This window comes from Sinohyriopsis cumingii, chromosome 12, assembly GCF_028554795.1.
Source record: "Sinohyriopsis cumingii isolate HCF-2022 chromosome 12, ASM2855479v2, whole genome shotgun sequence".
Lineage (NCBI taxonomy): Eukaryota > Metazoa > Mollusca > Bivalvia > Unionida > Unionidae > Sinohyriopsis > Sinohyriopsis cumingii.
Window position 1 is genome coordinate 12760613 of NC_142972.1, and position 19951 is coordinate 12780563.

The 19951-nt window shown below is 33.7% G+C and overlaps 1 protein-coding gene across 1 annotated transcript in view; it reads left to right on the forward strand.

Moving 5' to 3' along the window:
* Positions 1-19951, forward strand: part of LOC149786015 (E3 ubiquitin-protein ligase rnf213-alpha-like) — a 431187-nt gene that overhangs the window by 368686 nt on the left and 42550 nt on the right. Inside the window, exons 78-82 of the mRNA XM_089978093.1 lie at positions 3132-3166; positions 6055-6152; positions 9148-9301; positions 11112-11286; positions 18303-18373. Of these exons, the coding sequence (XP_089834219.1) occupies positions 3132-3166; positions 6055-6152; positions 9148-9301; positions 11112-11286; positions 18303-18373 (533 nt within the window). The remainder of the gene's footprint in view (positions 1-3131; positions 3167-6054; positions 6153-9147; positions 9302-11111; positions 11287-18302; positions 18374-19951) is intronic.

Here is a 19951-nt window from a genome sequence, read left to right on the forward strand (position 1 = left end):
ATTTACAAGATCAGAATTCCTGTATTTTCAATTATTTCATCCCCACATTATTCAGACTCATCATCCAATAAATCCTCCATTTTGGATGTACTTTGGTGACTTTAAAGATTAATATTTATAGATTGGAAAACCACTCTTCCTTGTTAAAAACCTTAAAGTCCAAATGTATCCAAGCGTTATGCAAACAAATCATACAATAACATAATTATTGACAAATGGGGGACCCCCTGATATTGTCCAGTCAGATAATATATTGTCAAAATGAGACATGTACATGAGATCGGTATACTGGTCTGCAGTGTTGAGAAGAATTATTGTTCCAGGACTGCTTTACCAGTCTGCAGTGTTGAAAGGGTTAATTCACCTGGCCAGGCAAAGTGTGCATATTGTATGGTCCTTCATTTATGGAGCATCAATCACTGTCAGATGTTCATAACCGTTTTTTAAAAAACTTCTTAAAAATTGATTGACTACTATGCACTTGATTTTACAATGATTACTCTGGCATTAAAATATTTCAAATTAGTTTGGTTGATGCCAGTCTGTAACCCGCATAGCCAATATTGCTAAAAACAAAATGACCTTTAAACAGCTTCACAAAATCCACTCAACAGATTTGGACCAAATAGGACATAAAACATCCTGGCATAAAGATCTTTGGAATTTGATCAGATGATGGTGATCTTCCATCAGATATAGATAAGGTTACAAAATAGAACAGCTCAACAGAATTTGATCAGATTTTATGGAAATCATCTAGCTTGAAGGGCTTTTAATGCAGTACAAATGATACTAATCCACTGTCAGTTGTAGCAACTATTACAAAAAATAGAAAAAGTTTAGATTACTACTTAATATTGCTCCACAGAATTAGGTAAGATTTGAGAGAAAGCTGTCTGGCATGAAGGGCTCTCATTTTTACAATTGATGTCAGTCTTCCTTCAGTATGGCCACCATTTTAAATAAAACTGAAAGTAACTTCACCACAAAAACACTTAGCAGAATGTTACCAAATTTGATACAAAGCATCTTGGTATGAAGGTCATTACAGTTTGCACAATTCGTATTGTTAGCCAACAAATATAGCCACCATTAGTAAAAATATACAATCTTTAGGCAGGTTTTCAAAAGCTGTTGAACAGAATTGTTCAAATTTGACAAAATAGCATTCTTGCATGAACAGCTTTCAGATTTGTACAAATGATGTTGACTTTCCATCAGATATGGTTGCTGTAACTAAAAATAGACAAATTTTCAAACAACGTTTCCTTAAAAAACACCAAACACAAATGACCAAATCTGACAGAAAAGCCCTGTGAGATAAAGAACTTTAAAATTTGTGTAAGTGATGCTGATCAAACATTAAATATGGCCTACATTCCTAAAATAGAATAACACTTAAAGAACTTGATCTCATAAGGCTGCTAAAAAGAAGTTGACAAAACAACCAAAAACATCCTAGCATAAAGTACTTTCATGATTGGACAAATTATGCTGGTGTGCCATTATATACAAAGAGAAATCTAGGAACACATTTGGTCAGCAGCACAGGAAGAAATTTCTACAGAAAGCATCCTACTCATTTGGTTATTATGCAGATGTCAGCAAACTGAGCAACCTCACAGCCTCTTGTTTAATTTTTGGAAATATTTATCACCATTACAATGATATTATTCTTACAGTTGTATGTATGCCAACCAAACTGATGACTCTGTGGGGGTCTCCATAAGTTATAATGCCATAATCAGAATAATGTATCCCATGTTCTAATACTTAAGGCAGTTTAATACATGCCATCCTTTGATTAAAATGTTTGGCAGTTGGACCTTGGTATTATTAAAGACTTTATGGAGATAAAGTATAATTTTCCTTATATTTCACATGTAATATGTCTTTAATCCCATATAGAAATGATATCAAATATCAAGATAGGGCACTAGATATATTAGGAAATGGCATAAAGAATTTCTTCCCTTTTTATACACCCATTTTAGATCAATCATATTATGTTCTGGCATTGTCAATTGTTAACGTTTGTTTTTCTGGTATATCATATTGTAACAGTTAGAGAGATTTTCATGAAACTTTGCCCAGGTATACATCATGACATGATGTTGTGTTGTTTACCATAGCTACCCCCTACCTTAAGGTTAAGGTCATAGGAAAGGAAATGTTAAGCTTGACTTGTATTCTTGTCAGGAGTATAATTTTTGAATCACTAAAGATACTTTAATGAAACTTGAACCAGTTATATATCATGTATAAACAGTGTGTCTTGTACTATAGACATGTCTTCTGTCTCCAGGTCAGGTCATGGCAAGGAAAAATGTACTTCTGTGACTTGTGTCCTTGTCCAGAATATAACTTATAAGCCATTGAAGATATTTGAATGAAACTTTTACCAAGTATATATCATGACTCGACAATCTGTCACATACTATAGCTATGCCCCATTATAAATCAATGACCTCTCTCTGTGTACAGGTTTTTAAACTTTGAACCTGTGATTTTACAGGAATGATTTAGCATGTTGTATATGTTAACTTGACAGGGTTCCACATATTCACATTCATGCCCACAACCAACAAGGTCAAGGTCAAAATGGGAAGTGACTTCTTTCATTACTGACAGTTTGTCTCTATTTAACCTCTACATATTTTGACGAAACTTGACCCATGTTCAAACCATATCATACAATAAGTCAGATATTTAGCTGAAAGTTCAAGATCATTAGTGTGTTAAAGGTATCAAGATGAGCATATCCTGTGTCATTGGCAGCATTTTCATTACATATAAATGATGTTTGCTTCAGCTGATATTGGAAAGTAATACAATATTTACCAGTATATAATGTGTACTGAACTGTGAACATTGTAGACCCAGATGTGTAACCACATTATGTACAAGCATATCAGTATGTATGGAGTTCACATGAATGGCATAGACCCTGATAAGCAGGAGCATTAAGGTCCATCCTGTTCTCAATTACTTTACATTTCAGCCAATGCACTACATCACTAGATATATAAATAGGAGATTTGTACTAAGCTAATTGGATTCAGTGTCAGGAATTTTTAATCATTTTTTTCTTCTTCTCAATATTATGTTATTGGTATTACTCTTCATTGCAGGTTGTCCAAATGGTCACCCCTATATGATTGGAAATGTAAGTTAATATTTTTGTAATGGATACATAAAAGTTAACAACATATGTTTATTCTTGTCATCTGTTCATACATTTTCTTCTTTCCTATCAGAAAGTAAAACACATTCTGCAGAGTTTCCAATTTTGGCATAATACTAAAAATTATGGCTAATTGAAAGCATAGAATATTAAAATATGCTTAAGAGACAACTTTTTAGCAGTAATTAAGTTTTTGCTTACATAATCTTAAAAGTTTTTTAATGCAAACATTACTTAAAATATCTTTATGTGTGGAAAGTATTTTTATAGTAATATATTTTTGTTTTGATGAACTTCATCATACAGTGTCTTCATATTTTATCATTTTTGTACAGTTGCATAAAGTACACATTTGAATGAATTATAGATCCAATAAAGTGTACATTTGCCTGGAGAAACTAATATTTTTATTTTGTTTTTGTCCAAGTTTTGTAGAGAATAAATCATATATATATATATATATATATATATATATATATATATATATATATATATATATATATATATATATTAGAGGTGTGTTCCTTTTCAAATGATGGCATATACTGGTAAATTCTTACTTATTAAAAAACAAGAAACACCAGCACATAAAATCTGTAGATCCAGATGTACAAGTGCATTTACTGTTCATATATATTCTTCAGTAAATTCTTAAATAATTTGTATACATAAATGTAGTTACTTTTGCCACATAAAACCAATATTCTTTATATTTTTCTTGCCTGTGACAGTGAAGATGTGACAGTGGATGGAATGTCAAGCTATCCCTATGATTACAGTATTTTTGACTGAGTGGCTCAAACTTTGATTAACACTTGGATGAAAGTGGGGTGTGATGCATACAACTTTGATTGATATATGGGAATTAAAATCTCCATTGTCCTGCACAAGTATTCATCTAATAGACTTAATATTTATGTGAAGAAGTCAATTAAAGGCAATAATTGATAACAGGTTTTCATTATATAAGTTGACATGCAGTACTCACAGATTCTTGTATCAGTAAAGTCAGAGTTGCTTCCATTTTAAAGTCAGGACACATGTATCCATTGCAAGCAAAACATGAATTTTTCAGAAAACTTAATAGCTTGAATTAAATTCATAAACCACCCAAGTCAAGACCATGCTTGCACTAGTTAATTCCTCAAGCTAGTGATTCTACAATCACTATGTCAGTGGCACATTACAGTGACAGTAAAACCCTATATCATTTGTACTAATGAAAGCAGTACACAATAGTTAAATGATCCCAGATTACCACATCCATTTTTTTTTCTTCAATCAACTGAAACAAAGAAAAGACAAAAATTAGTGCATTGTGCAGGTTTGTGTTTGAATGTATTGATGCATATTTTGAAGAACAATCCACAAATAAGGCAAAAGCACCAACTTGATATATGTCTTCACTGTGTGAGTTTAGCAAGAAATTAGGTTGACCCAATGCAAATGTTGTTGTGATGTCAGCTTCATTCAGGTATTATAATTGGCTGAGATAATCAGATTTTTAATTGTGTTATCAGGTCAATGGACCAGCAAGTGTGAAAATATGTCAAACTCAGCTGTGTGAGCACATAATTAAATTTTCATGGATCTGGTCCCATGCATCACCTTGATAGTAAATTGATCATTTCACATTTAAATAGAAGAGGCATGCCACATTTATGATGATGAAACCAAAACAAAATAAAATCAAAACATCAGTTTTGCATTAGGAGACTTCTTCATTTGGTATATATTTGTTAGTGTTGCCAACAGTAGGCATTTTGCAACATTTCAAGTTTTGAATATTTCAGTGTATATTATGTTATTTATTGGGAAAGTATTTTTATTAAAAGTCTAACAAAATATAGGATATTAAAATTTTCAAATTTAAATGTTGATTCTAAGATGATGTGTGCTAACTGCCTTTTTATGTTATAAAATAGAGGATATACTGAGCTTTCATTTACCCTTTTAATTAGGATTTTTACATTTTATGCAAATAAGATCCTATTGATAAGAAAATCGATACAATCCACAGCTGCCTCTATGCTACAAGGGGGCTTGTGATGCAACTTTGCACATGAAGGCATCACAAGGAGGTTAACTCATCCATGCCAAAAATGGGCAACTGTAACCTAATTTTCATGCTAGCTTGACCTGAGTATTGTCAGCATTCTTTTCATTTCACCCTCTGTATCTCAGACCCAGTTTTACCCCACTCATGAAAATTGTCACTTAGTTACATCTAAAGGAAAAAAATTGTAACTCAACCAAGCCAAAAGAAGGTCACTTTGACCTAATTTTCAGGATTGAGTGACTTATATTTTCCTTTGTACCTGTCTGTATATTGTCATCTACTCCAGATGTGCTCTTGTTGGTGAGCAGATTCATGTTTATGAGTAAACACTTTAGTACTAAATTTAAATCTGAACATTTTGGCTGTGGCACATCATTTTTGATGTTGTTGTGTATATTATATGAGTGATGTGTCATAAATGTAAAATTGGTTTATTCAATGCAGAATTAAGAATTATTGATGTGTCATGCATGTGTACATACTTAAATCATGTACATGTATTTGCATTGTTATCTGCTATTGTAGTAGATGATTCATTGCGAATGGTCATCAAATGTGATATTGCAGGAAAAGTTGCATCTTGCAGCATATTGTAAAAAATCAGTCTTTTAGTGGGTTTATTGCTTGATATGCACAATTCTGAGATTTATATTGTCACCAATCTGCAAAAATTTGTGTTACCTATGTTTTTGCTGTTTTTTTATCAAGTTGCTTGTTTAATGTGTTTTATTATAAAATAGCATTTTCTATTAATCAATAGTATGACTAATAAGTTAATTATTACATGATAAATACAATTATTTTTGTTCAGTGTGGTCGTCCAGTGCAAGCAGCAACATGTAAGGAGTGTGGTGCTCAGATTGGAGGCCTGAATCATGCACTACTTCCAGGAAATACTCCTGATAATCAGTGAGTACTTTTTCATTAAATGTATACTACGTCCAGGAAATATTCCTGATAATCAGAGAGTACTGTGTCATTAAATATATACTACTTCCAGGAAATACTCCTGATAATTAATCAGTGAGTACTTTGTCATTAAATATATACAACTTCCAGGAAATATTCCTGATAATCAGAGAGTACTTTGTCATTAAATATATACTACTTCCAGGAAATACTCCTGATAATTAATCAGTGAGTACTTTCTCATTAAATATATACTACTTCTAGGAAATAATCCTGATAATCAGTGAGAACTTTGTCATTAAATATATACTACTTCCAGGAAATACTCCTGATAATTAATCAGTGAGTACTTTGTCATTAAATATATACTACTTTCAGAAAATACTCCTGATAATCAGTGAGTACTCCTTATACTTCATCATTAAAAGTGGTTTTTGTTTCCCAGTAAATACTCTTAATAGACAGGAATACTCTTTGTGGTTGAAAGTCAGTATCATATTGCCATTAAATTATCCATATGCCCTTATTTTTTTATATTTGATTACTCCTAAAAATTAATTTTTTAGTTTTTGTACAAAAATTTATTTTTGTCAAAAGAGTGCAGATTTTAGGTACTGAAGAAAAGAATGATTAATATTTTAACCTACAATTTTTACCAAAGACTTAATTTATAGAAAGTGTACAAAAGAATGACAGACTCTTCAGAACTTTAATTTTTTTGTCTGTATGCTTGAACTTCGTGTAGTAATGGTACTGCATATACAGAAAGTGTGTGTATTTGTACTCTTATTTCTTAAGATATTCTTACTTTTTTCATATCAGTTTGTACTTGCATACAGTCTATTCACATTACTTTACAGTTTCAGTTATCACCATGTACTTGCATACAATCAATTCACATTACTGGACAGTTTCAGTTACCACAATGTACCTTGCATACAATCAGTTCACATTACTGGACAGTGTCAGTTATCACAATGTACTTGCATAAAATCAATTCACATTTACTGGACAGTCTGAGTGATCACTATGTACTGGCATATAACCAATTCACATTTATTGGACAGTTTCAGGTATCACCATATACTTGCAAGTAGTTGATTCTCTTTAACAGGGAAAGGTTTTACTAGTAAAATATTGTAACACTTTTGCAGTTCAGGGTATCTACAGCCATTTGTCATCAACATTGTGTGTATTGCAGTAAAGACTCCCTTTTTCTAATCTATCCGGTCTTGAAAGACCCCAGATTTTTATCCTGACCAGTGTCCCCTCGCTTGCATTTCTGGATGCAGTGATCAATCCTATACATAATAGGCACACCTCTCCTTCGTTAACTTACATCTGATAACTCATGGACCCGCTTGTAATTCAGGGTCAGTTATGAATCCAATTTTATTTTCTGGAAAATGCCCAAAGAATTTGCTCCTATTTGTTGAACATGATGAAAATCATGAAATTGGCAGCTTTTAATGAGAAGTCATATAATTTGGTATTTTATACCAAAACAATTCTCAGCACACTAAATGACAATATTCAGTGCTCTTTCAATCCATGAAAATGTCAGTAATGCCTATTGGTGGCAGCACTTTAAGAAATAAATGCCTATTGTTATTGTTTGTCTTTTGAGTTCAAGATTACCATGACATCATTAACTGGTTTGGTTTCTTTGAGTATGTGAGTGTCTGATCAAGTCAATTTGTGCTCTGAACTGTCTGTGGCACACTTAACAGGATATGCCACTTGGGTTTGTTTGCTTGATCAATAGAGGACATGCTACAGTGAGACTTAGGTTTCTTGCAGTTCTACACTACCTTTCTTTTCCTTGCAGTTCTCCCGGAGTTGATGAGCTGCAAGCACCATGTCTGTGTTAAGAGTTTTTATTGATTGGATCTAGTTGACTGCACAGTTCTTCAAAAATTGCCTGTTTCACATTCTCCTGTTTCTGTTTGGAGACATTCAGCATTTTAGGCACTTCTTTTGCTTTGTGGTCATCTGCTAATCTCAATCTGTATGTTAAGGTTGAAGACTTTGAGCCTTTGGTCATCCAGCATTGCGCACTTATCTTGGTCTTAATTACTCTGACATTTTGACTGGCTCTTCTCCTGACAATGTCATAGTAAAATGCTAGTGTTTGGAGCATGGGTGAATCCAAGACATCTTGCTGTGGTTTGGCAAGTGGAAGACTCTGCTGATGATATATTAGGTTGTGTTCAATGCATTTTCTCAGTAGAAGGAGTTCATTGTTGTTGCATTTGCCAAAGCCATTTTTGCCACTGACACCTCGAATTGTCTGGTGATTTGTGCCAACTCTAGCATTAATGTCACCAAGGATGATGAACTTGTCTGCCTTTGGTACCTTTGCAATAATAGGCTTCAGGTCATCGTAAAATTTGTCCTTGATCTCATCTGTGTTGTCATGGTGGGTACATGGGCACTGATGATTGTTGCATATGTTTTTCCTGTCAGTGGGAGTCTCATTTTTGTTAGTATGTCATTTACACTCTTTGGGAGATTTGTGAGCTTGCTAACTAACTGTGATTTCTCCTTAAAGATTGCTTCCATGACATCATTAATTTTGTATTACTGTGTTGTTTATATGATGACATTTATTGATTGATCAGACAGGATCCTGTGGGATTGAAGTTGTCTATTTCAGTAAATTATTATTAAACTTTGAGATCTACCTCCACAGAAAAAACAACAGTGTGCAACTGTTATAGTAATGAAATGACTGACACTTTTTATTTTAAGTTGGTAAATATAATACCTAGCTCACTGTACTCTCAGTGTCCCTGGGCTACAAGGAACCCCAGTCCAAATTTTAAGGCAAACAAGTGAGGAGTAACCACCTTGCAACCTTTTTAATTGATGCCTTTGAATGGAATTCATGAACCTTGCTTTGCTGCTTAACAGTAGTGGTTTGTATACCTTGTAAAGGGCAAATATACATTTTAGTGAAAAGCAACTGTAACATTAAATAATCCTGATTTTCCAGACAAGACATGACAGAGACAGGCCACATTCTGGGTGTTGCTAGGCGAAGAGCTCAGGGTGTTGTGCCAGAGAGAGAAATGTCCCCTGCCTACTGTGCTGTGGTCAGGCTGTTGCTTCACCTTTCTATGATTCTGGGAGCTAATCACAATCCAGAGGTAAACTTTTGTATTTATATTCTGACCACATGTAAGCAACTGAATACTATGCAACCATTGTTTTCTTTCATCCCACATATGAGAAGTATGAGCAGTTATAATTTTCAGTCTTAACACATTAAAACATTAGTATCCAGAACTCAGTTTGCACATTTATGCTTCAATGTTCCTATGTGCCTACACATATCAGAATGTTTCCTTGCTGTAACTTTTGACACCATTTTCTTGTTAATTTGTATATCTATATTGTGTGCTTCATTTTTGTCCATGATTGGTGGTTCTAGATGGAGTTTTTGCCTACATGACTTTTCTCGTGATTGAAAATAGTAAACAAGATGTTTACTAAAATTTGAGTTAAAGGTCTAACCTTATTTGCAAGTTAGTGGAATTTCCATTTGAATTCCAGAATATTCTGTCACATCTTAGGTTAAGTGAAATTAGTATATACAAGGGGACTTGTTACACAAATTTTTCACTTCTATCATTGGATCAGTCTGTGGATTCCATTTTTCATCAGAGTTTATAGTTGACTGAATGAGCACATTATTTTGGATTTTTGTGAATTCATTCAAAGACATTCTGGATTGCATTGTTGGTATATAAGGACATTCCAGACATTGGTACATCAGGACATTCAAGACTTTGGATTTTATTCGGAACATTCTGTATTTTTGGACTTTTGATAGGACATTTAGGATTATTTGGGATTTAATTTACAATACAGTGTTTTAAATTTTTACTTCATATCTTATAGATTTAATTTGTTTATTTTACTAAATTTGTTGGTTTTGCTTCTTTCTCTGACATAGTTTAGAACCATAGAGTCATAACATTCTAAAATGGAACATGGTTTGTATTGGGTGTATTTTTTAAATGACTGCACCTTGTAATAAATTATCTAGGTCTTTGCAACATATGATACACTTTACTTGATGATTGTACAGACCTTTCTTTTGCATCTGTCTTACCTTTATCACAGAACTTGCAGTCAGAAAGCATCCCAATTTGGATGTCTGTTCTGCACCTAAATATAGCACGTGACATTTGGTTTTGGGATAGTCCATCCCAGTACAACACTTTAAAACTCTGAAGAGTAGATGTGGAGCCACTCAGGGTTCTATATTTAGAAAATCCCTAAAGATTAGTATGATATTGTTAAATACATGTACTGAAATACTACTTACTTACTTATAAGTCCAAGGTTATTTGACATGCAAAAGGGAGCCATATTGGATCAATAGTTACCTTGCTGGACAGGCAGCCAGCATGTTGCATGTTTGAGTCCTGCCCAGACCAGCACTAATACATAATGATGTGTCTCTAGACAAGGCACTCAACTTCCATTGTTTTGGCATGATGTTACAAATCATGTTTTTATATATCATTAAACATCAGTCAGTCATTCAGTCATTAAACACCAATCAGTCAATCATTAAACACCAATCAGTCATTCAGTTATTAAACACCAATCAGTTACTGAGTCATTAAACACCAATCAGTTAGTCATTAAACACCAATCAGTCAGTCATTAAATTACAGTCAGTCAGGCATTAAACACTAATCAGTCATTCATCATTAAACACCAATCAGTCAGTATTAGCTTACAGAAAGCATCACTTGAATGACTATAGCCCATTTTTATAGTTCTGTCTTTATAATGTGTTGAGGTAGAATAGCACGTACTTTACCATTACAGAATTACATTGAAATAGCTTGTATTTTGTAGATTTTAATTTTCTTTTCAGGTTACTTTTGTTGCCAGTTTGTTTCAGAATTTCATCTCAAAACATGCTTCTGTTCTTTGTTTTAGGCCGTTTGTCAGCTTATCAAGCCAAAGATAGCTGAAACCTTGGTGACCCAGTTTCTAATGGAACATATTCAGCGTGACCTGAATGACCTTCATCGAGCACTGGGGAGAAGTGTTGATGATGTTCTCATCATGTTGCATTGCATTCTTAATCAGATCATGCAGACATGCAGTGAAAGTAAGAGTGTCATATAATTTCAAGTTGTGTATTTTAGCTTTCTGTACTCTGCATATTCTTTCTATGTATTCTGTAATCTTACCCTAGTTGAATATATAAAGAAGTTGAGCCTACCTTATAAGACCATCCCTTTTACCAACCAAAAATTGGCTATCAAGACAGTGGTCTTTTCACAGAAATCATCACATTATAAGAAAATGTGTGTGTTCATTAAGAATCTGGCTATAAATGGCAGGTGGTTGTTTGCTCACCTAACTGTAAGGCCAGGTGAACTTATTGTATTGCTCTGAGTCTGTCGTACATGCATCAAGAACTGCAATTTTCGACTTCTTCTCAAATATTGAACATATTTCAGTCAGAAATAAAAGCCTTTCAGTTAGGTTTGTACAAATGATGAAAATCTAGCATCAAATATGGCTATAATTAGTAAAATTAGAAAAACCTTTCAACAACTCCATCTGGGAAACCGATCATGTCTTCATAGAAAATGCTAATCAGAATATGGTCAAATATGACAGAAAATGTTTCAGATAAGAAGGTCTTACAGATTTAGCATCCAACACTGCTATAAAAAAATTCCTTTAAACAATTTCTGTCAATCAAAAAGATGGAAATAAGACTGGAGTTGCCATTGCGACATCCAATGGCAATATCTCAATATCTGGTTACTGAAAAAAGCGTACATTTTTTACAGCTGAAATTACAGCCATACTCAAATCTTAGAGCAACATATAAACAGATTCCCTTTCTGCAGTGAAATGCTTGCAAAACCTCGATTTTGACAATCCATTAAAATCGCATGCTTACAAAACAGGATTTGCTCATGCAATCTGGAAAAAGGATTCTGTACTATTGACTGCCTAGTTATATTGGTATCATTGATATTAAAGGTCAGATCAAACAGCCTTAGCTGCCCTGCAATCACCCATTTTGAAAAAGAAGATTCCATATACTGACTTAAAACATTACATGTATCAGCAGGTTCTTCATTCCTTGCTAAATATATGGAATGACAACTTCACAATAGCAGACCCATCTTTTTAGAGTAGAATCTCTTCTGTGGAATTAATTGCATAGAATAAAATGGTATTGTGCAAGTTGCATTTTGGTTACATATATCTGACTTATCTCCTGATACGTGAAACTCTGCCAGAGTACATACCTTGCCAATATCCACTGACAGTAGAACACATTCTTGTCAAATATGTTTACTTTCACCCATTAAGACAGAACATTTTTATATGAACTCAGTCAGGAAACTGTATGATGATGTGCCACCAGAGAGAAAATTTAATATTGCGGGAATGTGGTTTACATTTTTTAAAAATGTTACCACATGTTTTAAGGATTTTATATTTTACCTGCCTTCATAAATACTTTTATAGAATTGTTAACTTCTTTATCTTTTAACTTTTATCATTTAGTACTACATGCTTATGTCTATACGTCTGTTTGGAAATGCTTTATCTTCCAAGAGGGTTGTGTTTTTGCAATTGTTTATCAGTTTTTGAAATTTTCCTTAGCTGGCATGATATTGCCACTATTGTACTGACTTGCTTTTAAATGCAACTACATACATCATACCTCGTCCTCTTGTATGCATTACCAGTATTTTGTAATTTGTTTTCATTTTCATCAGTGTACAGCTGAATCTGGATGTAATTTCTTTTTTAAATCAAGCACAATCCAAAATCGTTTTAGCTATGCACAAGCAACATGGGGGTAACTCTAATATGCTTTGGAAAGTGATGGAAGCTGGGGTTGCTGAAATTGGGTTAAGTTGAAACATCTTTCTTTAATGAAACAAATAAAAATATATTAATATTGAAGAAAGTGTTTAGATAGCTTTGTTTCATTCAAGATACTGATAATCTTTTAACTGATTTGGTATTCCCAGCTTCCATTGCATTCCAGCCAACTAAAATGTAGGCCAACAGAAATTGAAAACATATCCATTTGCTTTGTGGGAGTTTGAATTTATTAGGAAAAAGATATCAATGATAGTAAAGTCTGACTTAAAATTATAACTTTAATTTGTAGAAAAGTACCTATATGGGATGCCAAGTGTGTGAGATATCCCATAAAATTTGACTTATCGTTCCAGTGTTAATTGACATCTGAACACGTAACACAGCACCATTGTTGGGCAGTAAGATCTCAACACTCAAACAATAAATATCTGGTCAAGGTCTTAGAATGTTGGACATTTATTGGGGCAGAATATAAATATGTAATAATGAGACCATGATAAATCCAAAGAAGTTAATGTTACACCTTGAAAATTCGTTTTTTAAAATACCTTGCACATATCTTTCTTATTAACAGATGATCGCCAGAAAAGGGAGCTTTTGTAGCTACTGGCTGGATATTATCAGCCAGACAATTAATACTGGTGGCATCAGCTTCCCAAATTTGAAATTAGTTATTCAGTGACTACTTACCCTGCCTCACAAAAATGCAGACTTTGAGAGATCATTTTCGATGATGAAAAAAATACATACAGATTGTAGGAAGTCCCTGAATGCAGACACACTGACATCATTTTTGCACCATAAAATAAACACTGCCACCTGTTGCATAGACTTCAAAACCCCTGATTACATTTTGAAAAGTGTAAAGGGTGCATGTGTTGCATATAATAATGTATATGTGTTACAACACACTCAAAGAATAAAATAAAATAAAGTTTCAGAGATGTAAATAATTATGTAATTGTATGTCAAATTAGTACATTTATGGCATTTGTTGTTTTAAAACTGTTGATCTTATATAATGTATATATAATGTATGAATACATTTTTTTGTTTCGGTTTTTTTTTGGTCTTGTAAGTTTTTTTGGGTCAGGCATACAGGTTTTCATCTCAATGGGTTGACAGGTATGATACATACATTTTTTCTTCTTATTAACCAACTGAGCAGAATGTGACCAAATTTGACAGGAAGCATCCTGGCATGAAGAGCTTTAAATTTTAGTACAGAAGATGTTGAACCACTATCAAATATGGATGCTGTTACTATTTAAAAAAAACAACTTCAAAATCTTCTCAAAACCTGCTGAAGAGAATTTAATCATAATTGTACTGAGTGTCCTGGCTTGAAGCCCATTCCAATTTATATAAATAATGCTGATTCACCATTAAATATGCCCTCCATTGTTAAAAGTGGAAAATAATATAAACAATTTTATCTGAAAAAAATGCTTAGGGCAAAGCATCCTGGAATTGAGGTATTTCGGTATGGGACAAATGATACTGATATACCATTAAATATGGACAAAGGCACCAAAAATAGTGAAAATTATAAAAATTTAATTTCATTGCTTATGCAGTCAACAGCATTGAATTTGGTATAGATAGCATCCTACTGACTCAGATTTCTTTATCAGCTTCTCTTGCATTTGTTGAGTAGGCAGACGTCATCAGGGCTCTTGTTTATTTACCTTAATAACCTACCTATTTGCCTACTTCTTTACTGTCTTTCATTTAATTACATGTTCTAATGTTGATATTTTCATACTGTTAAACAAACATTGGTTTCAAAATCAATCAAAATTACAGTCAAATTCAGTAAGTTTACATTTTAACCCTTTACCTCATGCAAGCATCTTTGGATGCCTTTACACCATTCACATGGAAGCGCCTTTTGACGCCTTTACTTCATTCACATGGAAGCGCCTTTTGGCGCCTGCTGTAAACACCTGCTGTAAACATCAGCCATTTTGAGCTGGTAGTGCCACCTTCTGGGAAAACCCCCCTATTAGGTACTACATTCATTTCTGCGAATGACAATTACATCAGGTCACGTGGTCAGTATGTATGCACTGGTCGATATCTGCTATTTAAAGTAACTGGGTCATAATCTCCACTCTCCAAAATGGCAGTTGCAGATTTTATTCAGTATGTACAATGTTTTCAAGATTAGAATAACAACTATGAAAGATTCAAAAATTTAGGTAAGGGCTCTGACATTGATGTAGGCAGCAATTAGTTTTTGTAAATTATTCAATTCAGATGACTTAGTGATGTAGATGCAGACGTAAACCTTGTAAATTTCGAGTATCGGAAATGGCAGCTACAGTTGGTCACACGGCTTCACTGACATGATGGTGAACGCGTTCTCTCTCGATTTTGAAGCACATAAAAAATTATTCCGTGAAAAATAATTACACAGCTATAATAATCAGACTTTACTCTTAAATTTTTCCACATATAATACATGTGTACCAAAAATGTAAAATGGTTAAAATTGCTGTTAAACGTAACATACACTACATTGCTTAACAGTTCACAGGCAGGATTTCGTTCAGTACTTACGAAGTTTTCACGTTTAGAATCACAACTATGAAAGATTCAATAACTTAGGTAAAGGCTTTGATATTTATGTAGGCAGCAATTAGTTTTTATTGATTATCAAATTCAGATGACTTAATGATGTAGACGCAGACGAAAAACATGTAAATTTCGAGTATGGTAAATGGCAGCTATGGTTGGTCACGCAGCTTCACTGACATGACGGTGAATGAGTTCTCTCAAGATTTTAAAGCACATAAAAAATTCTTCTGTGAAAAATAATTACACAGCTATAACAATCGGACTTTACTCTTAAATTTTTCCGCATATATATAGATGGGTACCAAAAATGTAAAATGGTTAAAACTGCTGTTAAACGTAACATACACTACATTGCTTAACAGTTCACAGGCAGACCTATGCATATGCTGTTGACTAGGTAACAGGTGTTCTATTTATAGCATGCTGCACTTTGTCACTATGCTCTATGAGGTGATGGGTTAAATAAAACCAAATCTGTATGTCAGGCAAATAAATAAAAAGCATAACTCTAAGTATCACTTTTATTTTCCATATCAAGTTCTTAACAGTATCAGCCAGCTATCGATTATATTCAGCATATATCACCACCTCTCACTTCACAGCTGTATGTAATGTATTACCTGGCACTGTCAGGCATGTGGTAATTATGCAATTATACAGCCAATGCTCCTGTACAGTATTATTATTTACCAATTAGGCCAACCTGGTCAAAGAACTTGAGAGTTGGGTGATCACATTGCACAAGTGGACTTGCTAACCATCCTTTAACCCTTTACCTCATGCAAGAGTCTTTGGACACCTCTACCCCATTCGCATGGAAACGCCTTTTGATGCCTATACTCCATTCGCATGGAAGCGCCTTTTGACGCCTCTAGATGCCAGCTGTAAACATCAGCCATTTTGAGCTGGTTTTCATAGCGCCACCTTCAGGGAAAACCCACCTATTAGATACTACATTCATTTCTGCAAATGACAATTATGTCAGATCACATGGTCACTGTTTATGCACTGGTCGATATCTGCTATTTAAAGTAACTGGGTCATAATCTCCACTCTCCGAAATGGTGGTCACAGATTTCATTCAGTACTTATGAAGTTTTCACGATTAGAATCACAACTATGAAAGATTCGATAACTTAGGTAAAGGCTCTGATATTGATGTTGGCAGCAATTAGTTTTTTTTAAATTATCAAATTCAGATGACTTAGTGATGTAGACACAGACAAAAAACCTATATTTCGAGTATGGGAAATGGCAGCTACGGTTAGTTACGCGGCCTCACTCAGACATGACTGTGAACGAGTTCTCTCAAGATTTTAAAGCACATAAAAAATTCTTCCATGAAAAATAATTACACAGCTATAACAATCGGACTTTACTCTTAATTTTTTCCTCATATAATAGATGTGTACCAAAAATGTAAAATAGTTACAATTGCTGTTAAATGTAACATACACTACATTGCTTAACAGTTCACAGGCAGGATTTCATTCAGTACTTACGAAGTTCATGATTAGAATCACAACTATGAAAGATTCAATAACTTAGGTTAAGGCTCTGATATTGATGTAGGCAGCAATTAGTTTTTATAAATTATCAAATTCAGATGACTTAGTGATGTAGACACAGACGAAAAACATGTAAATTTCGAGTATGGGAAATGGCAGCTACAGTTGGTCATGCGGCCTCACTGACATGACAGTGAACGAGTTCTCTCAAGATTTTAAAGCACATAAATAAATTCTTGCATGAAAAATAATTACACAGCTATAACAATCGGACTGTACTCTTACATTTTTCCACATATAATAGATGTGTACCAAAAATGTAAAATAGTTAAAATTGCTGTTAAACGTAACATACACTACATTGCTTAACAGTTCACAGGCAGGCCTATGCGTATGCGGTCGGCTAGGTAACAGGTGTTCTGTTTATAGCGCGCTGCACTTTGTCACTATGCTCTATGAGGTAATGGGTTAAATGGAGCAGTTTCTGTGTGTGCAGTAAGATCCTTTTTGTTTCTGACAGTTTGTTATTAATAATAACCTGCTTCAAGTACTTCCAGTGAAACAACTATTGAGTTTCAGAAAGTTGTGTTGTTGAACAAAACCTTAATTCGTCTTTTCATTTTTGTGTATAAATAAACATTATTTGAGGAAATGTTCTTGTGATAAAGGTGAGTGAAATCAGGAAGAGGTGATAAAATGTCTGGCAGAGCTTCAGAATAGTTGTTAAGCTTCAGCTGTAAGTGAGGTTCATCATTTAAAAATGCACAGTGAAACTTTTCAAGAGAGCAAACTGAAATTTGGTTTTGTGAAGTTTTGGTTTGCTGAGTTGTCAAGGGATTTTGGTTAATGATCGATGGTCTTGGGAAGCTTCACTATACCTGTAACAATATGTGCTTTATTACAGTTTCATAAAATGTTATCGTATGAATTTCAGAAGAAAAACATGGAGAGGAAATATGTGGCCTGAGAACAAAGAATGCTTGACTTGAATGGGAGAGGATATTTTCAGGAAGATTTCTAGAACCAGTACTACAGGCAAGAAAAAATTATAATCATTATTATATAAAGTTATCAGTGTTGTTTGGTGTCTGCTTATAACAAGCTTTACACTTTGTAACTTGCATGCATTTATTTCAGTTGTAAAAAAACTTATATTAAAATGTTATTATATCAGCAGGAACATACTTTCCAAAAATTGGAAATCTCAAACCAGTAGAATTTGATCTAGATTTATTCCTGCAATTCATTGTATACTAAAGATTTTCTAACTTTAGCCTGATATTTTGCAACCATATGAGCACAAAACTGAAGATCAAATTAGATACTGTGTGCTTAGGGTATATTGATACATTTATTGTCTCTCATCTTTTTACAGCAAGTGGGAAATCTGACATTTGCATTTTCATCCTTCTATCTAAAGCACTTTTTTTTTCTGCAATAGAATTTTAAAGACATGAGGTTGAGGGATGAAACTTTATATACATGCAGATATTATTGTCAGAAGGTGTGTTACATACCACTTAAGGTGTCATCTTCATGGTCAAGGTCACAGTTGAATGTTTATATTGTTCATCCTTTTGTTAATCTGCCCATTAAACTTTTGTTTCCACTCTTTAACTTTAAAAACCATATAATTTGAAAAGAAATTTGATACAGTTACATATTATCATTAAAAGGTGTACTTTTATCAAATTTAGAGTTGTCTTCAATGTCAAAGTCAATGCTCAGTGTTTTCAGCTTTCTGTAAGACTTTCTGTACCATCTACAGTTACCAAACTTTGCATACAGCTTGCACTTGGGATAATGAAGAATCCTGTTGAGTTTTAGGCCAGCATATAAAGGTCACTGACTGAAAGAAGCAAAATGCTTTCTGCATAATTAGTCAAGTTGTCCACTATCCACTTGCCAAACTTTGTGGTAAAAAGGTCAAAGTTACTGTCACTGAAAGAATAATAATTGGTTTCCACAGAGTAACTGTAGTTCTCCACCATTTAAAATTTTCAGACTATGTGAATGGCTTGCACTTGGCATAAGAACCCATAACAATTTCAGGGTCAAATGTCAACATAACTATGATAACCACAAAGATATGGTCTCCACACAATAACATTAATTCTGCATAGATAACTGGATCAGACTTTGTGGATGACTTGTACTTTAGGTAAAGCTTATTGGTTTCTGCACACAAATTCAGGTTTCTGACTCTGTAAGTTTCACCTTGTTTGTGAATGACTTCTATGTTGATATGGAAAGAATTCCATTGATAAGTGGATTGGTGTGACTAAAAGAAGAAAAATGATTTTAACCTAATGACTTTAGTCCAATCAGTGTACCTTGTCCAAAGTTTGTGGAGGTTGGCACATAAGGTATGGATGAGGCCTCTTGATTTTGGAGTCAAAAAATCAAAGGTCAAGGCCATTTTGGCTCAGATAAAAATTAGTTTCACAGAATAGCCTTTGTTCTTGAGCAAGTTCCTTGACCAAAGTTTGCAGATGGCTTGCACATATGGTAATAAGTTAACCTATTGATTCTTGGGTCCGTAAGGAAAATAATGGCTTTTGCACATTAAATTTAGTTCAATACCATCAACTGTGTCCTGCTAGTGCCTACATATAGGTGGACATGCCATTCACAGTACTCTTGTTATTTATGTTCCAAAATAATAAGTTAATTTGTTGTCCAGAAAGAATAACATTTTGTTGTTCGAGAAGACTTTGAAACAGTTACAGATATATTTATTGTGAGATTTCACTCACTACTGTCCATAAAGAAATATCTTTAAAGAGAATCATTCTTCACCAATAATGCTACAGTGTCATTTTGTGA